The sequence below is a fragment of the Armigeres subalbatus genome, chromosome 1 (assembly GCF_024139115.2).
Source record: "Armigeres subalbatus isolate Guangzhou_Male chromosome 1, GZ_Asu_2, whole genome shotgun sequence".
In the NCBI taxonomy this organism is placed as follows: domain Eukaryota; kingdom Metazoa; phylum Arthropoda; class Insecta; order Diptera; family Culicidae; genus Armigeres; species Armigeres subalbatus.
The window spans coordinates 156686552-156709873 of record NC_085139.1 but is presented as its reverse complement, the minus strand read 5'-3'; the positions used below and the strand labels follow the sequence as shown (position 1 = coordinate 156709873).

The window sequence follows — 23322 nt, the reverse complement described above, 5'->3', positions numbered from 1 at the left end:
CCGGGGCAAAAGTGACCACTACGCCGCCGCCGCCGATTATATGACCGGCGCACAGGTCTACATCGGTAGTCCTCTACCGGCATGAGACTTGGACTGCTGCGTACCATTTATAGTGGGTGGCAAATGAACCATGTGTTGCATCAGCTGTTGGGAGAACCATCCATCATTCACATCACGAAAATCGGTGGCGGTGGGCCGGCCACATCGCCAGAATGTCGGACAGAAATCTGGTGAAAATGGTTCTCAACAAAGATCCGACAGGCACAAAAAGGGGGCATGCGCAGCGAGCAAGGTGCATCGATCAGTTGGAAGATGATTTGCAGTCCCACTGTAGACTACGTGATTGGCGACATGAACATGGACCAAGCTGAATGGAGACGACTTTTATCTACTGCAAAGGGTTTATTACTTCTACTTTTTATGGAAAATATCTAATTCTCCATGAAAATTTAATTTTGCTGCCTGTGAAAATTATCTAAGAACATGGCCAATGCTAAATATGTCGCTATGTGAAAGTAATCCTATTAATAAATTATATTAAAATACTAACTATTGAGGAATTTGAAAATTCTTTATCCAATTTTTCTATCTAACAGTCTATTTTCAAACATTGAAATAGTCTGTGCAACGACTTCAATTAGCTAAAGTCGTTGATTACGGAAAATTTTGAACACAGTATTATCAGATAATGGTCTGACGTAGGTATTCTAAGCTCCACGGTGGATTCGAACATTGATAATGTCCGAAAGTGCAGTAAATCTTTGCCATGCTTATTGGATACGATCCACAAGCAAATATCCGAACACAACTAACCACCTAGGCTATGTACTTAGATATTTTATGATATGGTTAGTGCTAGCGTCGTGTTGCCTCAAATTTACAGTTCTTTAAATCTTCTTACTTACACATATTTCTTCTTTGTCTTTTTACTGATATTTCACTAAGAATTACAATAACTTTTTTGCCCATAATAGGCCGTCAAGCTCTACTGGTGCTAATCATTGGGTTTATAGGTGATCTGGACGATAAAAAGATAAACTGCTTCGCTACGATGCATGCACAAATTGTCGTATGAATAATTGGCCGAACAGCTTGCACTAGTATTAGAAAAACTGACGATCCCGCAGGAAATGCAAGACCAACATGCGCATAAAATGCTGTATAATCATCTATGCACAGTGTGTTACTACAATGCAAAACCCCACCAGACACTTTCATTGTTCATGACTTGAGCGTACACGCCTCGCTTGAAGTGGTTTTAATTAATCTTGCGTCGCCTCATCCACGCCTTCCTGTTTGTGTCTGGCGTTCTACGGCTGTTTCGCGAATACTCTTAATTCCTAAACGGCAGTATATGCCTAGGCAACTGTTTTTTAGTTATTCCAATGCGCATGTAAATTTTAACTAGCAAGCAATTAATCTTGATGAATGAATTAATCATATTTTTGCATGCAGATTACATAGCCTATCATTTCGAGACCTTATTCTAGTGCAAATTCCTCCCACAAACGCGAGGCTACAATTTTTGTAAACAACAAACTTTGCAGTATATAAAATCCTATGGATCGTTATATTGTAAAAATGTTATTAAAATATAGGCATTCTTGTTTACACTCTCTGTTACACTTCTTGATGGTGGTCTCTCAGCTCCGAATTAACTCTCTCCGGAGAGTACGGCGGCGCGGCGTCCAAGCGTATACGTATACGATGGCGGGTGGACGACGCGACAGTACAACTACAGCAGCGACCGTCTGCTTTTTCGCGGCCAGCCGGCCCCTCGAGTGTCCCGTGTATAAGCCCAGAACTCAGAAGTCAGTCTCCGTCTGCCGGTGTACTTTGTCGCACATATTTGCGAGCTCCCTTGACTTGCTATTTAGGCGACGTGTACATCGCTCCTTCCAACCCGTTATCAGCTGCATTGAACTACTGCGGTTTCCCCAACACTATTCGCGACTATTCGAGGCCTACTATTCCAATTCAGAAAGTGAAGTTTGATATTATTTTGTGTTCATTCCGAAGATACCATAATTAACTGTCGAAAATGGCTCGTTCGTTGATGCGGTTCGGCAAATATCTCGGTCAAAATTACAGTGCCGTCGCTGCGCCTTCACTCTCAGTGACATCCGTCCGCAACAGGTGTAAGTATCTTCGTATTCGCGAAATTCGCTATCTGTTGACATCACATGCTATATACGACGACGGAGGGTTCAATGATATCTTATTTTACCGTGCTTGGCTCTCCGCTTGTATGACAGGCACGATTGCATTGTTGCTCTTCAGGTGTGTGGTGTGGGACTTTTTACAACAGTGCAGATAAAAAGTATTTGGATTAAGTTAATTCAGAGTTTAATTTTATTTAACATTGTCCTTAGTAAGAAACTTGAACTTCTATTAAAAATGATTAATGGGATTCTTTTGGCAACGCCCCACTAGAATTCTACCCTCGTTCATAAGGCCGTTACAAATTTTTAATTTAAATTATGTCCTACTGGTCTCCGAAAGGTCAAGGGAGGGGGAGGGGTCAATAAAAAATAAATATTTAAATTGAAAAAAATCAAAACTCCTCGGATCTGTTAAGGGATGTTTTGAAAATCTTCAAAATTGCCCGAAATTTTTTAGTTGCCCCCTCAATATTTATTTTTGGGCATAAAAAAACCGAGGGGGGGAGACATAATTGTTTTTTAAATATTTGTATCGGCCTAAGTTGCTGTTTTTTTTGCTGTCACGTACTACAAACTTGTACTAAAAATCTATGATCACGATAATTAGTACATCTGATAACCATTCGATCCGGTTTTATATTACTGTTTATATTTCATCAAGCTCCTGTTCCTGAATCCTGCAGCAGAAATTCAATAGGGGAAGGTGGGTAGACTTGATCCCCAGGGAGACTTGATCACCCCCTGTTTTATCGAGAACTAAAGTAGTTTTGTTCTAGCGTATTTTTTTAGTACAGATCCTCTAGACAAATGACCTTTATGTGGTGAGCAGTGTTGGTAAAAACTCAAAATCTCAAAACTCATGGATGATTCAAATCAAGCGTGAGTTGAAACGCACCCAACTCAGCACCTAAAAACTCATGGACGAGTTGAATCATCCATTTGAATCAAAGTAGGTTTTCTTTTGGTCTCTTTCGTTAGAAACAATGAATTGACGTTTGTCGCATAAAATATTAGACACTCTTTTATGTATAAGCAATAAATTGCCTCCAAATTGATTTCAAATGCGTTTTTAAACCAAAATGATTTTTTGGAAAATGAGTGAAATGATGCGTTTTAGCATGAAAAATTCAAGCGTGATGCATTCGTTTAAAATCGCAGACGATTTCTATCGCACGGGAGCGCTCGTTGATTGAGATTTATGAGTGATTTTACCAACACTGGTGGTGAGTTTGTTTTTGGATTGACAACCTTATTTATTCTGCAGTGCGGTTTGTATGTTTTGACCCTCCTAAAGATTTTTTTTATTGGTTACGCAAAATTTGAACAACTTTTCATAACAATGACCAAATGCTTTCGTTTTTTCACAGCACAAAGCCATAAATATGCTTAATGATCTGTACTGATGACAATGTCAACATACCATCAAAGTTTTAGGATATTTGGATTTGAAGTTATTGCCTCAATATGGGGACACTTGATCCCCCGTTAGTCACCTATACAAAAATTTGGCGAAAAAAATAAAAAAAAATACAAATCTGTTCTTAGGCTTCTAATTTTGTGTAGATTTGACGGATTTGAAAGGGTTGGCAGGAAAAATTATTTATAGGGCACTGCACGGAAACATCTCTTTCTCTTTCGTTCTTCATAAATTTTGACGTTTACTGGCCTTGTTGTTTTCTAAATTCTTTGCAGCGAGAAAGAGACAAAGCAGTCCGTGCAGTGCCCTATTGCGTAGATCTCATAGAAAGGGGATCAAGTCTCCCCAAATTTTAAAATTGCATGTGCTGACGAATTCAATAACAAAAATCGTTTATGTATACGCACAGCATTTCGATAATTCCGCATATTTTGAAGGGAAAATATTTAAAAAATCTGAGGACACCTTTCAAGTTTTATCAAAGCAAGTTCTTAGAGAGGGATCAATTTCCCCCGAATATTTTCAAAGTCGATTTTTGGCAGCACTCCAAAAAATCGATTGTGTATCAATAACAACAATAATTTAAGGACTGTCACACATCAGTAAAGTTATACTATATTTCTTAGAGAGTCTGTGTGGAAATCGCGTATGTTTATTTATTTTTGGTTGTTATACACCGGAAATCAGAAAAGGGGATCAAGTCTACCCAGTCTCCCCTAGAGAAAACTGAGGTTGTAATAAAAGACTATTCTGCAAAACTATTTATTTCATAAGAACATACACATTTTTTTTTTTCATAGTAATATATACCGATCTATTCGTTGAAGTTAGATGGTGTCTGATCATATCACACTGTTCTCATATAACGAAAATATAATATTGACATCTTAGGTAATACCGAGAAAGGTAGTAACTCCAACAAAATAGTTTATTAGATCTTATTTTTTGGCTGCTCACAAAAAAATTGCGAGGAGTGAGTTGAAGAAACTCCAAAAACGTTTAGGAGATCATCTCGTTGGATTCGAGTATATGCATATATCAAGTACATAATAAGAATCCGATTAACAGTGCTTACTGCAGCATTTGTTAGTCACACATGTGTTTAAACCGACAAAAACATACGGGAAACAGCATAACAACTATTTTGAATCATAAAAGCGAACATGCGGGCAACAAACATGTGTTGATGTGGGTTTTTGGGCCAATGACACCACCCTCGAATGTACCACTCGTCGCGGAAAGAAAGAACGAACGTAGTTCTCGCAGACACAGACTCTCGGGAATATGGAATAACAGAAAGGGCGTGGAAGTTAAATGCATTTCAGAGTTGAACGGCATATATCAACATCTCTTGCGTGGTTACGCTTGAACGAAACAAGACCCACAAAGGAACAGAAAAGGATAAGGATTATTTTACAAAACATGGTACGTGGCATGGCAGATGTTTGTCATGGCGAGCTCTTGAAACTATGAGTAAAAACAAATTCGTTACTCTTTTTCAACTGTTTTAAATTATTGACTGTCAATGTCAGTCTATGTGGATTAAAAATACACTATTAAGGACAAGCCTTTCGGAATTCAAAATTAATTTCACTCGTGTTTTCAAGGGCACCCCACTCGATACGGAATCAACTCAACTGTCGCTTTCATTATTTCACGCATGCTGACAATTTTACGTTGCTTCCTTATTGAATGAGGATGTTCAGGATTGAAGCCGAAAAGATCGAAGAGCACTGCAGGACTTTTTTTGCGCTATGGGAAGTTCAATGGTCCTATGTCATTGGAGGGTTATCTTTCAGAACTGCCATCAGTCCAAATACCTTGTCATATACCAATACCAATACCGGCCCTGTCTCGACTTCCCAGGGCATAAAAGTATCATCGTGTTAGCCGAATGCAAAAATGGTAACCTGGCTTAAAAACCTCGCAGTTAATAACTGTGGGAGTGCTTAATGAACACTAAGCTGCGAGGCGGCTCTGTCCCAGTGTGGGGATGTAATGGCAATAAGAAGAAGAAGATACCAATCATAAAGGCAAGCAAGCTGAAACATAAGGTATGACCGTTATAGAACCAACCAGATTAATTTAGTATTGGAATCTGTCTTGACCGAATTCTACTCAATTAAGTGCTGAACAGACCAAGTCTTGAAATTTGCCCCCCTGAAATGGGTTTCCATTATCATAGCGTATAACCAACGACGAATATAACAAACTGCAAGAGTGCCAAGTGTTAAAAACCATCAAAGAAGTTAAGTTGACGAACCTCGTAAACATTTCTGCTGTGGAAGCTTGAACAAGATTATGGATAAAACAACAGTTGATGGCACCATGCAGAGCATCATCACTTTCATTCAGCAAAGCTGGCCTAGTTCTATAGATCGAGAGGGGAGGGCGTGTGTAGCTTTACGAGATGAACTATCGGAGCATGGTGCTTCGAAAGGATCAAATTATTTTTCCTAACGCATCAAGGAGGTGGCTTTTTGAGAATTGTCAAATCAGTTTCAATGGAGGTGATCCTTCATTAAAGCTTGTAACAAGTGGTTGCCTAATATTGATCAGCATGGTCACGACGAATACAATAACCGTTTTATTCTTTTGAAAAAGAAAATAATCATGGTTGTTGATTGTCTAATGTGCCAACTACAATGGTCAATGGACAAAGGTTTGAAGACAACGGTCATGAAGAATAGATGAAAAGGTTGATTGGATAAGAGAAAAGCTGTAGTGGAAAAATGTTAAGAAGTGAAAGTGGAAGAAGAAAATTAAACAGAATTAGATTGGAAAACTAGTGTAAACTGCGTCCGAACTGCAGAACTTGACCAACCTTCTACGTTGACCCAAGAATCTCGCGACTTACTCCCCGACGCTTTCCCAGAACCACAGACCCGACGAACAACTGTGAGGGATTTCGGATCGCTGGACAAACGCGACTAGCTCGTTTGGTTGCTATTAGTAGACTAACTTATATTGCTGAAATTTTTACATCTACAGCAGAGGGTATTCTATATCTATACGCACACAGCAATAATCGATTTGCCCGTTAGCACCCGCTACAAAATAGTTCACAATCGGACACCCAGATTCACCTGATTTCAAATTAGGTATTACAAATTCAATGAGTATATCAGTATAAGAGTTCAAACACTAATTCACATCGCCTCTATTACTCGTTATCTGTTGCCGCATCCGAATCGTCCACATCCACCAGTTGACACCAACGCTTGATCCGATCAACTGCATACACCGTAGTTCTCAGGCGGTTCGAGTGGTGCGCGCCTGGTAGATCCTCCAATTCGTATCGGTCGTTGTCCAACACAGCTTTCACCACGAAGGGGCCCTTGTATTTCGCCTCCAATTTGCGACTGTGGCCCATCGCGGTGAGATCTCGTTCTACCAACACCATATCACCTACCTCGTAGACATTCGGCTGCCTACGATGTTCGTCGAAGCTTCAGCTCCTGACAGTTCTCCACCACGTTGTTCACCCCGTCGTGCAGCACCAATACAATGGCATTATGATGGACATCACGTGGCTTGTAGGATAGCACCAACGCACTTGGCGATAAATTGGTCGTCGAATTCGGTACATTGTTGATTAACCACTGGATCTTCGGTAGATGCTCATCCCAACGAGTGTTTTGCTTTCCCACCATACAACGAATAGCGTTCAGCACAGTCCGGTTTGCTCTCTCGGCTTGGCCGTTTGCTCTCGGTGACCCAACGGCTGTCTTGATGTGAGTAATCGCGTTCACCCGACAATATTCCTCAAACCCCTTGGCCGTGAAGGCCGTACCCCGATCCGTTACAATGCGACTCGGGGTGCCAAAGGTAGCGGTCACATCTTCAAGAAAACTCAGCACCGGTCCAGTTTTGGTGGAACGTACTGCTCGGAACACCACAAATTTCGAAAATCCACAGGTTAAAAGCACTACATAGGAGTTTCCTCGCGCAGATCGCACAAATGGACCCATGTGATCCATGTGCACCGTGCTGAAGGGGACGGGTTCTTTCGGTACACTGTGTAGGTACCCTTCCGGTCTTCCACCTTTACTTTTGTAGAACGCACATTGTGGACACGCTTGTATGTAGGATTGGACATACTTGCGCATCTTCGGGAACCAGAACTTCTGTCGCAATCGCAGAACTTCAGCGAAGTGGTCCATCTCGTCATGGTAGGTGTGAACCAGCCGCCAACGAACTCGAGTGGGTACCACGAAACACTTCTCACCTTCCACTAATCTCACTAATCTGTGCTGCTCCAACCGATAGTTCTGTTTAATTTGCCTCTCTTCATCACTCATGGGTTCTCTTCCTAATACAGCGATGATATCACACAAGCGGTGATCTTGTCTTTGTAGAGCCACAAGAAAGTCAGTATTGCTCACTTCGATAGACATCATATCACACATGACTGGATCCACACTTCTCGCTTCTTCGACCGGGTTTCTACTTAACGCGTCGACGTGCCTCATAGAGCTGCCTGGTCTGTGCTCCAGTCGAAAGTCATACTCTGTGAGCTTCAAAAACCACGGCGAAATCGTTCCACGCTTGAGACCACCGCTAACACTTTCAGCTCATAGCTATGGTATTTTCGTTCCGCTTCTGATGTTCTCTTGCTGTAATAGCTGATCGGGCGCCAACCCTCTTCTGTGTGCAATAGCAAAATTCCTGCTAGCCCGTCCTGTGATGCATCTGTGTGGAGCTCTATCTCACTATTCGGGTCAAATAACACTAATAGAGGGCGCTCACTCAATGACTTTTTCAGCTCTTCGAATGCTTGCATTTGCTCACTTTTCCACTCAAACTTCACCTCCTTCTTCAGCAGTGAGAAGAGAGGGGCTGCTACGATGCTGAACTGTGGGATGAATCTTCGAAAAAATCCCGCCAGCCCAAGAAACTGCTGGACCTGTAGCACACTCTCCGGCACCGGGAACTCTGCGACAGCACGAGTCTTCACCGCGCCTGGCCGGATTCCTTTCCTCGACACCTCGAAACCCAAAAATTCAACTGACGTCTGTGTGACTGTGACTGTGACTTCTTGAGATTGATCGTGAAACCACTTTCTTGGAGCACCTTTAGCAGTTTTGCGAACTTTTCCAACACTTCTCCTACGTTTTTCCCACCAATCATCAAGTCATCAATATAGGCCACAATTCCCTCTTTTCGGAGTTTTCCCGTCAGCTGGTTCATTGCCCTCAGGAACACGGAACAGCCATTGGCCAACCCGAACGGCATCCGAAGGAAATGGTTATGTCCGTCACGAGTCAAAAATACAGTAAACTCTTGGCTATCCTCCGAAACCGGGATTTGATAGTATCCCGAATGAAGGTCCACCGTAATTAACACTTCTGCCCCACTGAGTTTGTTCAAACACCATTCGCTGTACGGCGTGGGATAACGGTCTTTCATCGTCTTCTTGTTCAGCAGACGGTGACCACCGCCATCCGGAACGTACCGTCCTTCTTCGGCACCATCACAACTCTGCTGTTATACGGCGAATTAGACTCCTCCAGAATAAAAGCTTCCACTAAACCACTCAGAGCAGCTTCTCTCGCGTACTCCATCCGATGAGGCTTCACATACACTGGTTCAGAATCACTCAGCACGATCTTCATTTCTGTTCCCTTCGCGACTCCCAACTCACTCATACTCTTCGCAAAGCAAGACCGGTATTGGTTCACCAAGTCCAAAATCTCTTCTTTCGGTCCCTCCACATTCAGATCCGCAGCCTCGATTCGCGTATACTGCTTACTACTGTCGATCGTAAACATCGACTCATACTTCCGCGGCTGAACCTCTACCATCATCTGGTTTGCTTCCACCGCCTCGGTACTGTGATCACTATCACGTCGGAACTCAACCTTTCCGTTGCGGTTTACCATCACTATGCCCTCTTGGTTTAACATGTCCCGTCCGAGAATTATCGCAGTGCTCTGTACCCAGTTCGGAACGACTTTAAGCTTCACCGGTACTGCTATCTCGTCCAGCTTCATACTCGATCTCACAACCTTGTCTACATTCACTTTTTTGCCACCGAACCCGACCAGAGTTGTATTTGTCATTTCACTGTTGCCGACTTTATCCGCAAACCGACTCTATATGGTACATACTTTACAACCTGAATCGATCAGAGCGTTCAGTTTGATTCCTCCCACTTCCTTCCTTCCCACTTCCAGGACAGCTGTAGTCCTGAAAATTTTAGATGATGCAGAATATATCAAAACTATTTTACCATGTATATTGACCTTCCAGGAGCTGTAATGCAGATGGTTAAATGCATTTAGAAACTTTGAGTGACGAAAGTCTCGAAATCAAGGACAATTTGGATTATCCAGAATATCTCAAAACTATCTTACGATATCCGTTGACCTCCAAGGAGGTGTAATGATTATAACAGAAAGCAAATTGAAGCTTTGAGTACTGAACAACGATTTTTTGCAGCTATAGATCTCACGTTCCAAACTCAAGAATAGTTTGGATATCCCAGAATATCCCAGAACTGCCTTGCGGTATTTTTTTCACCTTCTATAATATGTAATGAACACGGTCCTCAACTCAAGGGATGGCCTATAACGTCAAAGGAAGATTAAAAATAGTTTATTGTACATCGCGGTAACTCTACGGATACATTTGAATAAGAATATTATTTTGAAACAGAACAATCCGCTGCCAATATACCTAATATTTTCTTTTCCCTAACTTCACCGTGTTCATGACGTTCTAGGTTGTCGTAAGGCCTTTACCGCCCATGCTTGATATTCACTTTCAAGCAATTTTGCTGAAGACAGTGTTCACTTTTATCCATAGTGCAATTTTAGACATCCATTTTTCTGTTGGAGTCATATGTGACGCCGTGGGCCTGAAAGGGTTAAGTGCCATCGTAAAAACATCATGTTCGCCGGCGGTGTTGAGTGGTTAGGAATAGTCTCGTCCGCGTGCTGTGATCAGCATTATTGCCGTTCTCGCATCACTGAGAACGAGAATTTTGAACGAAAGTCACCCCGGCATTGTAACTCACTCACCCACTCTTGTGTCCTGAGAACCTCTTGGGGTACATAAGGCCAACGTGAAAGATCTCCATCCATCCATTATGCATCAGCCCGCAATCCGTTGCTTCAGCTCTGACCTGGGCCCAGGTCAGATTCCTGTCCTGTCACGGTCGCCATGTAATATTATAGATTAACTAGAGCACTCATCACTGCTATAATAAATCTAGATGCGTTCCCATCTGTGTTTAACTTTAAACTACTTAATTGAATTCTTTTCTGATACAATTCAATTAACTAAGAAAGAATAATGCAACGCCACGCTTGTTGTGTTTTATGCAAGGTAGTCTGACTTTGACACCTGCATTTAATGTACAATGAAGCCTACATATGAGGATTGACACGTTGTAGCTTATGTAAGCATTTTGATAATTCTCGTGAGAGAATTATAGAAAAATCAAATAACTATCGATTTTAATATGTTTTAAATGAGTAATGGCAAATTCCACTACAGACCTCCTTTGTCTCTTTGTTGAGGCTACATCGACACAATCCCCTGGGCCTCAGCAGCGATCTTCTGCCGGATTTCAGTCCAGCGCTTGCAGATTTCTTCTCCGCTGTTTTGTAATCTGTGGCAGACCCACCTCCATTTACGCTCTAGATCTCGGTTTTTGATGGCATCTAGCGGAGCTCAGCATTCGAGATCCAGTTGTAGGGCTACTTTTAAGGGTTAACGAATATTTCAATCCAAAATTAATAGGTGTTAAAGGGTAATACAGATTGGAGACAATGATTGGGAAGGTTCCCTTGAATTAAATTAGATCAGAAGTTTGACTATCCCAGTTATCTAAAACAAACCTCAGACTATTACTCAAAATTATTATTACCCCTACAAAAACTTTCAGGGGCGATGGAATATTACAGCAGTAAATATTCCGCTCATTAAAACAGCTGATAACAAATGGTATTACATGGCCCATATTTCGCAAATTTCATGGAATGTTTTGACTAAATTTCAACAACAAAAACAAACCATCGACAATCTCAATGGACACGATTTCACTGAGATAAAGGATCATCTACAAATCGGGTACGCAATGTTTTCCGTGTTTGCCCAACCGCGAGGAAATTAGGGGAGGGAACCCACCAGTAGTCAAGTTAGATAGCAACTTTTAAATGCTGCAATATTGTAGTAAGGGAAGATCCATTAATTACGTAACGCAAAAATTGGCCATTTTCAGCCCCCTCTCCCCCTATGTCACAATTTTTGTATGAATCATTGAAAATGTTTGTATGGATTCTCGCACTTTGGCCCCCTCTAAGCGTTACTTAATTTGTGGATGTTTCCTAAGCGTAAATGTCCGAAGAAATCCTTTCCTCCCTACAAGATTACATAATTTGTGAATGACCTTCTCTAATCAATGACGAATACAAGTGAAGCTGAGTCAGTATATTTCAACCAAACCAAATCGACGATCATGGCACGTGTTATCATGAAGAATCGTTTGATGAGCCTTCATGTAATCCAGATGTTTGGCATATTCCGTTAAAACTAGCTGGAGAGAATGTTTTTAATATTCCACTGATAAGGAAAACGTACCTTGGACTGAATCTGGAATAAACATCGATGTTTAACATATTGGCTTACTTATTTCTGCTACTTATGCTTTGCCTGATAGTTTGAACGTGTGATAATCACAAAGTTACCTGATTAGTCATAAAAAAAGTTATGAAATCTATTGCCTAGTTTTCTTAGAAAAACAACAAACTATTACTAATTACTACGCATAGAATCCCGAGTAGACGAAAATAGCTCAATAATATCAAATGTTGATTAGATAGCAAAATGAGATATGGACTTGATTGATATAAAAAATAAAAGATCAGACGACAATATCAATATTTTGCGCTAAAATATCATGGGGAGATCAAGTTATGCTATTTGAAAGAAGTGATCAAAATCAAGTGCCATTAATTTGTTCAAATCCTTATCCATATCTTGATATTTATATGATATTTCGGTGCAATTTTTTTGATATTGTTGACTGTTCTTTTATCTCTTATATCAATCAAGTTCATACCATGTTTTGTTATTCTATTCATGGTTTCTGCCCGGGATGGGAGTGCTATCTCTGATAAAAAATTCGAACAAGCGGGTTCGATTCCCAGCCCCTTCAGCAAACCCTTGTCAGTCGCCGGATCCGCAGCCCATACGGTGGCGTTTTGGGGTACGCGCCTTACCGTCAAGGGTGCCTGATGACGACTGACAACTTGTTCTTTTCAGAGGCATTCCTCCAACGTTACCCGGATAAATGGCAACCGAACAATGCAGTGGCGTAGCCACGGGGGTGGTTTTGGACATAAAACCCCCCCCCAGAGACAACATTTTTAGAAGGAATTTTTTTTTCTAAAAAAAATTATGTTCAGAAACCACCCCCCGCCCCCCAGACCCATTTTCTGGCTACGCCACTGGAACAATGCAACGATCATTAGATACACGACATGGACCAACAGATACAATGGACTCACGATGAGATGGAATGGCAACGATACCAATAATGAATAATGGAAATCTAAAAATAAATTCTGTGTGGCTTCTGTATAGCAGAATACCACAGTAGATCTCGGCACAGTAGCACCAATTGGATCTCCAGGTTCTATGTTGATCTTGGTCCGCTGCCCGACGTTGGCTAGCTTTGGTTTTCTCCAGTATTGGAGTTGTATGGAATTGGAGTTGTTCACATCCAACGATTTTGTATTGTTGACGTTGATGAGTGAAGCGTACTCTATATGGTAGAACGCTGTTGCGTTGGTTGAGCAGTATCATCATCTAGGTCGAGGTCGTTCGAGAGCTCTATGGTGGCAGGCTCATAAGCCGTCGATTACGATGGGCAACAGTAACAGAGATATAATACATCCATCCTTGCCTCACTCTAGCGATTCCATTGTACAGGACTCTGGATTTTGACTGGACCTCTCCTGCTTCCCGAGACGCCCCACAGTTTTTCCTTATTCAGACGATCGAAGGCTTTTCCGTGTTCAATCAGTACCAAATGCCGGGACTCTTGAAATTCGTTGACCTGCTCCATGGTTTATGCAAAGCGTGACAGTATAGTTCACACATGATCGTTCGGGGGCAGCAGAGACTATGTCCATGTCCAAGCTATATGTGTCCGCAAGCAGGTCCTATCAAAGTGTGCCGCTCAAAGCGCACAGGAGCCCAAAAGAGTGCCAATTGACATGGGCAGTGTCCCTTCTTCGGTGTGCTGCGTCATCAGAGAGCGAGTGATCTGCTTGTGTTGAGGCAGGAGTGTCATAGTGCTGTGGAGCTTATTGTGGGAATAGGCAAGCGGGAGTCTGCTGGAAAACTATCACTGCTGTCTGCGATGGTTCACCACATATATTTGACTGACTGCGAATTGCCACGATTGCTTTGATTGATATTTTGGTGGCTCTCCGTTGTCGTTCATATAAAGCCTACTTCGATACTTTCAAATCTATTGGATTGGACTTTCCATAATTAAAACCCAGTGCCATTTCACTGCCACACATTCCCCCTCTTCTCAGGATTTGTTTTGTTATGCAAAGAAACATTCTAAAACACTAACGCCAGCTAACATTGTGTTTGGTTGGCAGACGGCGAGCATCAAAATATTTCAAAGGCAGGCTTCGAGTTTTTTTCTTTTATTCGGCATAACACAGAAAAGTTATATAAACACAACATACTCAAAATCTTATTTAAAAAAAACCTTGTGCCCATAAAAAAGGTTAATTGGGTCCTAAAATGAAGAATCGATATTCGATTTTCTTTCAGGGAACGATGAGGTTGATCATCCTGGGCATGAAAGTTTTTTTTTTCGTCTGACCCAAAAGTCGAAAGAAACATTGTTTAATTTGAAATTTGAAAATGGACGAAAAATGCTTCCTCGACATTTTCGGTCTTGTTTGACGTACGGAATAATATGATTCAAACGCACTAGCAAAACACCGCAGAGCACTTGATTTTTTTTTTTTTTTCGAGGTTGTCTGTCGACTGGCTAAGACTGACTCAACCTTTGACAGTTAATATATGGGCCTGACGTTTTGGGCTGATGGTTCATTCGTTCTGATATGTTGACTTTTCAGCAACAGGCGTTGCACAGCCCAAAACATGTCTTAAAAAGTCTCGAACACAAAAATATAATTTTTACTGACTTAGACTATTATCAGAATTTATATAACATCGGTTCATGTATTATTGACCGATGAACTATCGTTTGCAACCATAAACCATGTAGGGCTTTAGGTCCCGACTGTCGATAATTAGTATTCGTTGAACAAGTACCTTCACTCTAAATGGGCAGATACATTAAGGAGAACCACGGTAGAGTTCAGAAATGTTTGCCACACTGTACGCTCTGATATTGAGACACAAATTTTAATAAATAAGTGATCAACAAATTCGAAAACTATGTTTCAGTACTTGTTGCAAGTGAACATAGATGAAAAACTGGTGCCTCTAAAAGCGAGGGGTGGATTGGAAGTAGGATGTTATTCCAAATCCAAAATTATATTTAAGTACCAAACATAAGTGAGAAAAGCTCTCAATGTACCGGGTATAACATGCGGGTAACATGTTTAGTACACCTTAGACAGTTTAGGAGATTGATGGATATATAGATAACTGATAACTAAACAATGTAATAAACATAAATTATAAAGATCTCACAACATTTCCCTTCTGTTTTGACAGACTACCAGCCTGTTATATACTTTGCTGCTAAGGCTGAATTCACCGATACTGAACACAATATTACAAAATCAAGTAACACTTAGTCGCATTGAGCACTTTATGCGAGCACCACTCGCGCTTATTATAAAATAAGGCAACGCTAAGTTGCACTGAGCACTTTATGCGAGCACCACTCGCACTCATAACAAAAACAAGCAACGCTAAGTTGCACTGAGCATTTTATGCGAGCACCACTCGCGCTCATAACAAAATCAAGCAACGCTAAGTTGCACTGAGCACTTTATGCGAGCACCACTCGCGCTCATAACAAAATCAAGCAACGCTAAGTTGCACTGAGCACTTTATGCGAGCACCACTCGCGCTCATTACAAAAACAAGCAACGCTAAGTTGCACTGAGCACTTTATGCGAGCACCACTCGCGCTCATAACAAAACCAAGCAAAGCTAAGTTGCACTGAGCACTTTATGCGAGCACCACTCGCGCTCATAACAAAATCAAGCAACGCTAAGTTGCACTGAGCACTTTATGCGAGCACCACTCGCGCTCATAACAAAAACAAGCAACGCTAAGTTGCACTGAGCACTTTATGCGAGCACCACTCGCGCTCATAACAAAATCAAGCAACGCTAAGTCTGCATGTTGAAGATGGTAATTTTCCCATAGAGTCCTAGTTTGAAAATTGGTACTACAATTAATAGAATCGGCGTAAATAATGGGGTGTCAGGAGGGCTTGGCCGTTTCCAGACCCACTTGTGGTCCCCTTCAGAAATTTTGAAAAGAGGGTTAAAAAACATATTTTATTTTTCCTTATTCAGGTTAGGAATTTTATCACCATTATTTTACACACATTGAATCGTATCACTCAGTTGTTTATTGTTTGATAAAATGTAAATATGTTTTCTATTATACTGCCAACTATGGTCAGAGTTCCTTAGAGAGTTTAGAGATCAGAGCAATGAGAGAGGTCCTAAAACTCCCAAAAGCTATCAGTATTTTTTTTGGAGTACATAAAATATTCATGATTTCCTATTTCAGAAAACGTCCTAACTATCTCTTCGAAATTTGAAGAGAAGATTCTTCCAGAATATGATAAACTCTCAATCTCCTATATCCCTTCAAATAACCAAATAATTTCGAAATTCTAGAAATGTATCCTAATCTGATTTCATCTTCTTCTTCTTATTGGCATCACATCCTCCCATGGCAAGATTCCGAAAACCTTGTACATAAATCGCAGAAATGCTGCAATAAAATACGCAGTTTATAAACAACGCGATTACGAAGTCTCAATCTACCTCACTCATTTATTCTACAATTATCATAATGCGATATAAAAAGTAGTTGTGTTGATGCAATCCCATTATTGAAAAGCAGTTTTTTTAAGTTGAGTAATGTTGATAACAAGACAAATGAGCAACAAAGGAATAAAAGAAACCTTCGCAAACCATGCGTGCAGTGCCCTATATTGGCTAAGAAAATTACAACAGCTGGGGTCATGTTCCCCCTAGACCGGGACTATAGTTACGATTATGAACAAATGTTACGTTTGATAAATATATAGTGTTTGATAAATAAATAGCCTAATGCCGCCCTATGCTCTTTCTCTAATCCGACTTTTCAAAGAATAAGTTTGCACCTTTCGCAAAATATGTAATTGAGTATGCACTTACCAGTTTCAGCATAAAAACCTAAGTACATAACTTTTTTTTCCGCTTTCACCCACGTAAAAAAAAAGTCAATTATATGTTTGTCCATACACACTCCCGCTTGCTCCAGATTCTACAATGCGAAAATTACATTACTTCAGAAATGGTGAAAATCCGGCAGGATCGCCAAATGTGGAGCTTATTGTGGGAATAGGCAAGCGGGAGTCTGCTGGAAAACTATCACTGCTGTCTGCGATGGTTCACCACATATATTTGACTGACTGCGAATTGCCACGATTGCTTTGATTGATATTTTGGTGGCTCTCCGTTGTCGTTCATATAAAGCCTACTTCGATACTTTCAAATCTATTGGATTGGACTTTCCATAATTAAAACCCAGTGCCATTTCACTGCCACACAAGTGCGTCACCACTATTGTCACCTCGAAGCACGGCAGCGAACCTCGATACTGTAGCGAACCGCCAGGTGGTCGCTGTGAGTGTAGCCATCATCTACCCTCCAGTTCGAACTACTCGTTTGGCAAGGGCTCCAGAACGTTAGGTCGATAATCGACTCGGCCCTGTTCCAGCTGTGGGTACTTTTGGTACCAACATTGGCCAATCCAACATGGCCAGTGATTCCAGCAGGATCTGCCCCCGTTGATTCGTGGAACGGCTTCCCCATTCCACGACCCACGCGTTGAAGTCACCCGCTATCACCACCGGCCTACGCCCCAACAAGTTAGCCGTCAAACAATCTAGCATTCGACCGAACTGCTCGATCGACCATCAAGGAGGCGCATAGCAGCTGCAGAAGAAGACCCCGTTGACTTTGGCAATGAGGAAGCCCTCGTGTGTCGAACACACCAACTCTTGGACTGGGTATTTCCCCGTTGTCCATATCGCCGCCAATTTAGACCCATTGGTGACCCAATTACCGTTCCTGGTGGGTACCCGGTAATGTTCCGCTATGATGGCAATATCCGTCCCCCATTCAGCATTTGTCTGACACAGCGTTACCTGCACTGTGATTTTGCAACACGCTTAAACGCCTTAAACCCCCCATGGGGTACTTGCTGTTTACAGCTTTGCTTTGTGCCTTATGTCCCTCCAATTCGCAGCGTCGGCAGAACTTGCATCTGTCAGGGCCTTTGCAGTCCCATTGCTTGTGCCCCGGTTCCAGGCACTTGAAGCAAATCTTGAGTTGCTCGTATATGCCCACAGGGCAAACCGACCATCACACCTTGACGCTCCCTAACTTGACTACCTTGGAGGCGTCCGCTGCAGATAGCCGCACCAATGCTACCTGCGTCCCTGCCGGACCTTTCCGTAGCCGAACGGCTGCGGTGGGCGTCTCCACTTCACACTGTCGCCGCAGTGCCGTGACGAGCTCTTCGACTTCGGTGATCTCGTCCAGGTCTTTAACCCTTAGATTCACCTCCTCCCCTTCTATTTCCCTGGTCTAGGGCGACTGAGAGCTCTCAGCCTGCCGTAACCCCTTACCACCGTCTTTCCTGGGTTTCCAGGTCCTTCCTCCCCCGGTTTGGAGGTACCTGGCCGGGGTTCAGCTTCCCAGCCCCACTACCTTTGTTCGGGGTAGTAACCCTCCGCGTTTTGGAGCGGCCCCCAGGGAGCTCATCCCCTGCAGACTGTCTCCCCTGTTTTTGTGTCTGCTCCGCTGGAGCAGTCACCCCCGACGTGCCCGAGAATACTCAAGCCTCAGTCTGGGTAGACTTTGGCACCACCGTCTTCGCTGGCACGCCCTCGGTCGATTCGACCTTGTCCGAGCCCGCGAATCCTTGGGCCTCAATCAAGTCGATTGTCATCGGAAGACCTGTGGAAGCGTGAGATTGGAACTTGTGAGGACCAGAGCTGTGTAGGTCGCTCCTTCCCAGATGTCAACTCACCATTTCGCAGCCCAAGACTCATATAATTCGTCAGAAAGAGTGTCAGGGTGTGTCAGAGGGTATGTTAGAGAGAGCACCCAAGTAAGCCTCATACGAGATGAGTGCCTGTGTGAGCATGAATGAGCGGGTACATTTAAGTACTGCCTATCCCCCAGAAGTAATGCTGGGAGGCAGTTCCTGGGGGAACCAGGGTAACTCAAGTAACCTTCCGTTATTTGGGTAGGTTTAGTGGGTCGGCCATCTGTCAACTCCACTCCCTGAGTGATAATTTCAGGTGTCTGTTTGCAGATTTGCCTTCATCCTTCTACAAAAAAAGGCAACCACCCTGCGGTTTTCTAAAAGGAGGCCCGGAGATCCATGATAGTGTACTCAATTACTCAATACTCAATTATATTTTTTCAGTATTTTTGTGCACGAGAAATGCACCAACGCCGCTAGGTGGATTAATCAGGGTTTTTCAGTTATATAAAGTTTGTGATAAACTCACTACTGGATAAATATGTTACAACTGTTCATATTCTTTGTTTTCTCTGAACGTTCTTTGCAAAAATTCTAAAAAAAAATAGAATAATTGCATTTTGGACTTTTTCGTTTTCTTGTTATTTTTTATCCACGTACGTAGAACTATCGGATACAAAATACATTTCACATTTGTTTCGGCCTAAATAACAAGGATCGTGTAGTGGCCTTACTCTTAATCGTTGCTTCAGATAATGCCGTTATGATTGCCGAAACTATTACCTCAGAGTTTATGTTAGGCGTTACAGACACCAGCGATAAGTTACTCTAACTCTGTCACCGAATCAGTTTGACGATTTCTCTCCGAATAATGGTGGCCGATGATTCGTCATTGGCCTAGTTGAGTGCAAGAACGGTGATGAGACTGTTTCTAGTCGTGACTTCGACAACGATGGCCTCAATGATTTTTCGTTGGAAACTCGTCAACAGGGAACAGCCTCTCAGTGCGATAGCCACACCTCCGTCTTTCCTATTCAAATTAATTCCTTCCTTTTGAAATCTTTGAAAAAAGTCGTGGGAAAGAAAGGGTTAATTGAAAACTTTGAATGCCCCCCATTGCATGAGTATGTATCTTGTGTGGCAAGTACAATGGATATACTATGCCCAGGGAGTCGAGAATATTTCTCACCCAAAAACATCCTAGACCGGACCGAGAATCGAACTCCTCATCTCCGGATTTGCAATCCTACGCCTTTGCACGCAAGGCTAACTATGCCAGTGACATACTTCCTCGCTTAATTCTAATTGAAATTCTCTTCACATCTTTATATATTTACAGCCACCAATGCCCGAATCCAAGTCTCGAAACCTGTGGTAGAGATGGACGGTGATGAGATGACTCGAATCATCTGGCAATTCATCAAGGAGAAGTTGATCTACCCTTATGTCGATGTAGATATCCTGAATAAAAAAATAAACCGAATTTAGTATTAAATCCCAATAAATATTTCCATTAGGTTGACTGCCTGTACTACGATCTGGGGCTGCCGTACCGCGATCAAACCAACGACCAGGTAACCATTGATGCAGCGCAAGCTATCCTGAAGCATAATGTGGGCATCAAGTGCGCTACCATCACTCCGGACGAAGCTCGGGTGGAGGAGTTCAAGCTGAAGAAGATGTGGCTTAGCCCTAATGGAACCATCCGTAACATTCTAGGCGGTACGGTGTTCCGTGAGCCCATTCTTTGCAGCAACATTCCACGCCTGGTGCCGGGTTGGACGAGACCAATCGTAATTGGTCGTCACGCACACGGTGATCAGTATAAAGCTCAGGACTTCGTAGTGCCGAAAGCTGGTACTGTGAAGCTCGTGTACACTGCCAATGATGGAACTATTCAGGAGTACGAACTGTACAAATACAAAGATGGTGGTGTCGCCATGGGGATGTACAATACCGACGAGTCGATCGCATCGTTTGCTCACTCGTCGTTCCAGATTGCTCTCGGCAAAAAGTGGCCACTATATCTGTCAACCAAGAATACCATCCTGAAGCGATATGATGGTCGCTTCAAGGACATCTTCCAGGAAATCTATGAAAAGTATGCATTTCACAATAGTTATAATAGTACGAATATTATAACCTTTGCATTATTTCAGGAACTATAAGAAGCAATTTGAGGATGCCAAAATCTGGTATGAGCATCGTCTGATTGATGACATGGTTGCTCAGGCGTTGAAATCCGATGGTGGCTTCGTGTGGTCGTGCAAAAACTACGATGGAGATGTACAGTCTGACATTGTTGCTCAAGGATACGGTTCACTGGGTCTGATGACATCTGTACTGATATGCCCCGATGGAAAGACCATTGAATCGGAAGCTGCCCACGGAACGGTTACACGACATTATAGGTAAGGTTTGTCTCTATTTTGTCAAGGATACATAATCATAAACCTATGATCTCCTTAAATAGGGAACACCAAAAGGGCCGTCCAACGTCGACCAACCCGGTTGCGTCGATCTTTGCGTGGACCCGTGGCCTTGAGCATCGTGGCAAGTTGGACAACAACCCAGACCTGGGACGGTTCGCTACGGCATTGGAAAAGGCCTGCGTCGATTGCATAGAGTCCGGCAAGATGACTAAAGATTTGGCCATCTGTATTCACGGAGCGAAGAACACAAAGGAAGGCATGTACTTGAATACGCAAGACTTTTTGGAGGCGATCTCGGAGCAACTAGAGCGTTCGTGGAAAAAGTAAGATATATATGTGTGAGTGCCATTTATTTACATAAGTGCGGAGTCATTTACGTTAGTCTTTAAGAACCGGTGATACAATAAAATTTAAAAAAAAAAACATTTACATTAACTTTGAGTGAAAGCCTCCGATGACCTTGACATTACAAATTATTTTCAAGTGTTGGGGGCGAAATGAATATCAGATTTACGGAACCTGTAGGGTATCGTTGGCGACAATGGGTAACTCATCTATTATAGTAAACAACCTCTTGTTAGTTATGGAATGCATTTCCTACTCAGAGTCTATGTAATTAAGAGCGACGACACTATCAGAATTGGAACAAAATTCATCTGTCATTTCCATACAAAATCATGTTTCAAACGAGCAGGAGCGGTGTGTCAAATGCGGCACATGTCGCCACTCTCTACAACATACACTCTAGCCCTACTCAGCAAACTCGTATTTGGTTATCTTCCCATATCCGAAAAAATACAATCCATTGCGAGTTAATCGAAACATTTGGTCCTTCGAGTCGGAGTGACGTGACAGCTCAATGTGAATGCGAGATGACAAATTCCTACTCGAGTGGAAAACGCGTCACGAGTGATTCGGAGCGTTCGAAGAAATCAGAATTGCTGAAAAGTGGATACCGTAATCCGCCACATGTGTAGGACGCTGGAAAAAAAATGAACCGTAGCGTCCATAACAGACCGGTTAGCCGGTATGACCATTTGGTCGATTCAACAGAATAATAGTTTGGAAAAGTACAGAAGTGATTTCTCCGCGGAACGGTGATACGGTTTACGGCAGCGGTTCTCAACCTGGGGTACATGTACCCCTGGGGGTACCTTCGGAGGGCCCAGGGGGTACCTCGGACAAAAATGCGTAATGGCGGATGAATTACAATTTTTATCAAAACTTTTTGATAAAGTTTTGATAATTTTGTATTTTTTTATTTCAAAACTTTGTCTTGTACATAATATGCATGGCGATCAGTAAAAATGGCCTATTGAATCCTGCCCTCCACAACCAGTACAATGAATGAAGGGCTGCATGACAAAAGATCAAAAGGGGAAAACCTCGAACGATCAAATTTTAAAAATTATCTTTGTAATCTACCCCATCAAAACAGAATGTTGAATAATATGTTAAGAATATGTCTCTTGGCTAAAATCTAGAGTCTGCAGATTCGGAAGCCTCCATTTGAGGGACATGAAAATTTTTTCCCGAAAAGCTCAGTTGCTTCGTTGCAAAAGAATTGGAAGCATCCTTCTACGCTTTTCGGAAGCCTCCTTCCAAGCAGCTCGCAGGACTCCTTTCAAGAGGTTCGGAAGTCTTTTTTCAAAGTTTCGGAAGCCTCCTTTCAAGAGGCCGGGAAGCATTCTTTCAAGTGACCCGGAAGCCTCATTTTAAGAGGTTCGAAAACTTTATATCAAGAGGCCCGGAAGCCTTCTTTTAAGTTTTTGCAATACAATTTTTTTTGCTCCCTTTAAAAGCTTCGGAAGGATCTTTTCAAGGGACTCGGAAGGCTTTTTTCTATAGGCTAGAAAGCCTCCTTTTAAAAGGCTCTGAAGTCTCCTTCCCAGACGCACGGAAGTCTTTTTTTAAGCTTTCTTCTTAAAACTTTCTTTTTTCTTTTCTCCTTCTTTTAAATGGCTTGGAAAGCTCTTTTCAAAAGGCTCGGAAGGTTCCTTTCAAAATGCTTGGAAGCCTTCCCTTAAAGAGGCTCGAATTTTTTTTCAAGAGGTTTGGAACCGTACTCTTAAAAGTCTGAGA

At 42.3% G+C, this 23322-nt stretch overlaps 1 protein-coding gene across 1 annotated transcript; it reads left to right on the top strand.

Moving 5' to 3' along the window:
• Positions 1 to 1802: 1802 nt before the first annotated feature.
• LOC134205373 (isocitrate dehydrogenase [NADP], mitochondrial-like) lies at positions 1803 to 21659 on the top strand. Its single transcript, XM_062680580.1, has 5 exons — positions 1803 to 2138; positions 20148 to 20260; positions 20326 to 20909; positions 20968 to 21219; positions 21282 to 21659. Exons 1-5 carry the CDS (start codon positions 2042 to 2044, stop codon positions 21565 to 21567), a joined length of 1332 nt encoding a protein of 443 aa, XP_062536564.1. The 5' UTR covers positions 1803 to 2041; the 3' UTR covers positions 21568 to 21659.
• The last annotated feature ends 1663 nt before the right edge of the window (positions 21660 to 23322 follow it).

Bases quoted from the DNA above. Each gene is read 5' to 3' on its own strand.
- LOC134205373 (XM_062680580.1), top strand. From the start codon at position 2,042: ATGGCTCGTTCGTTGATGCGGTTCGGCAAATATCTCGGTCAAAATTAC. The intron at 20,261-20,325 runs GTAGATATCCTG...TATTTCCATTAG, and splicing joins TGATCTACCCTTATGTCGAT to GTTGACTGCCTGTACTACGA. The intron at 20,910-20,967 runs GTATGCATTTCA...GCATTATTTCAG, and splicing joins TTCCAGGAAATCTATGAAAA to GAACTATAAGAAGCAATTTG.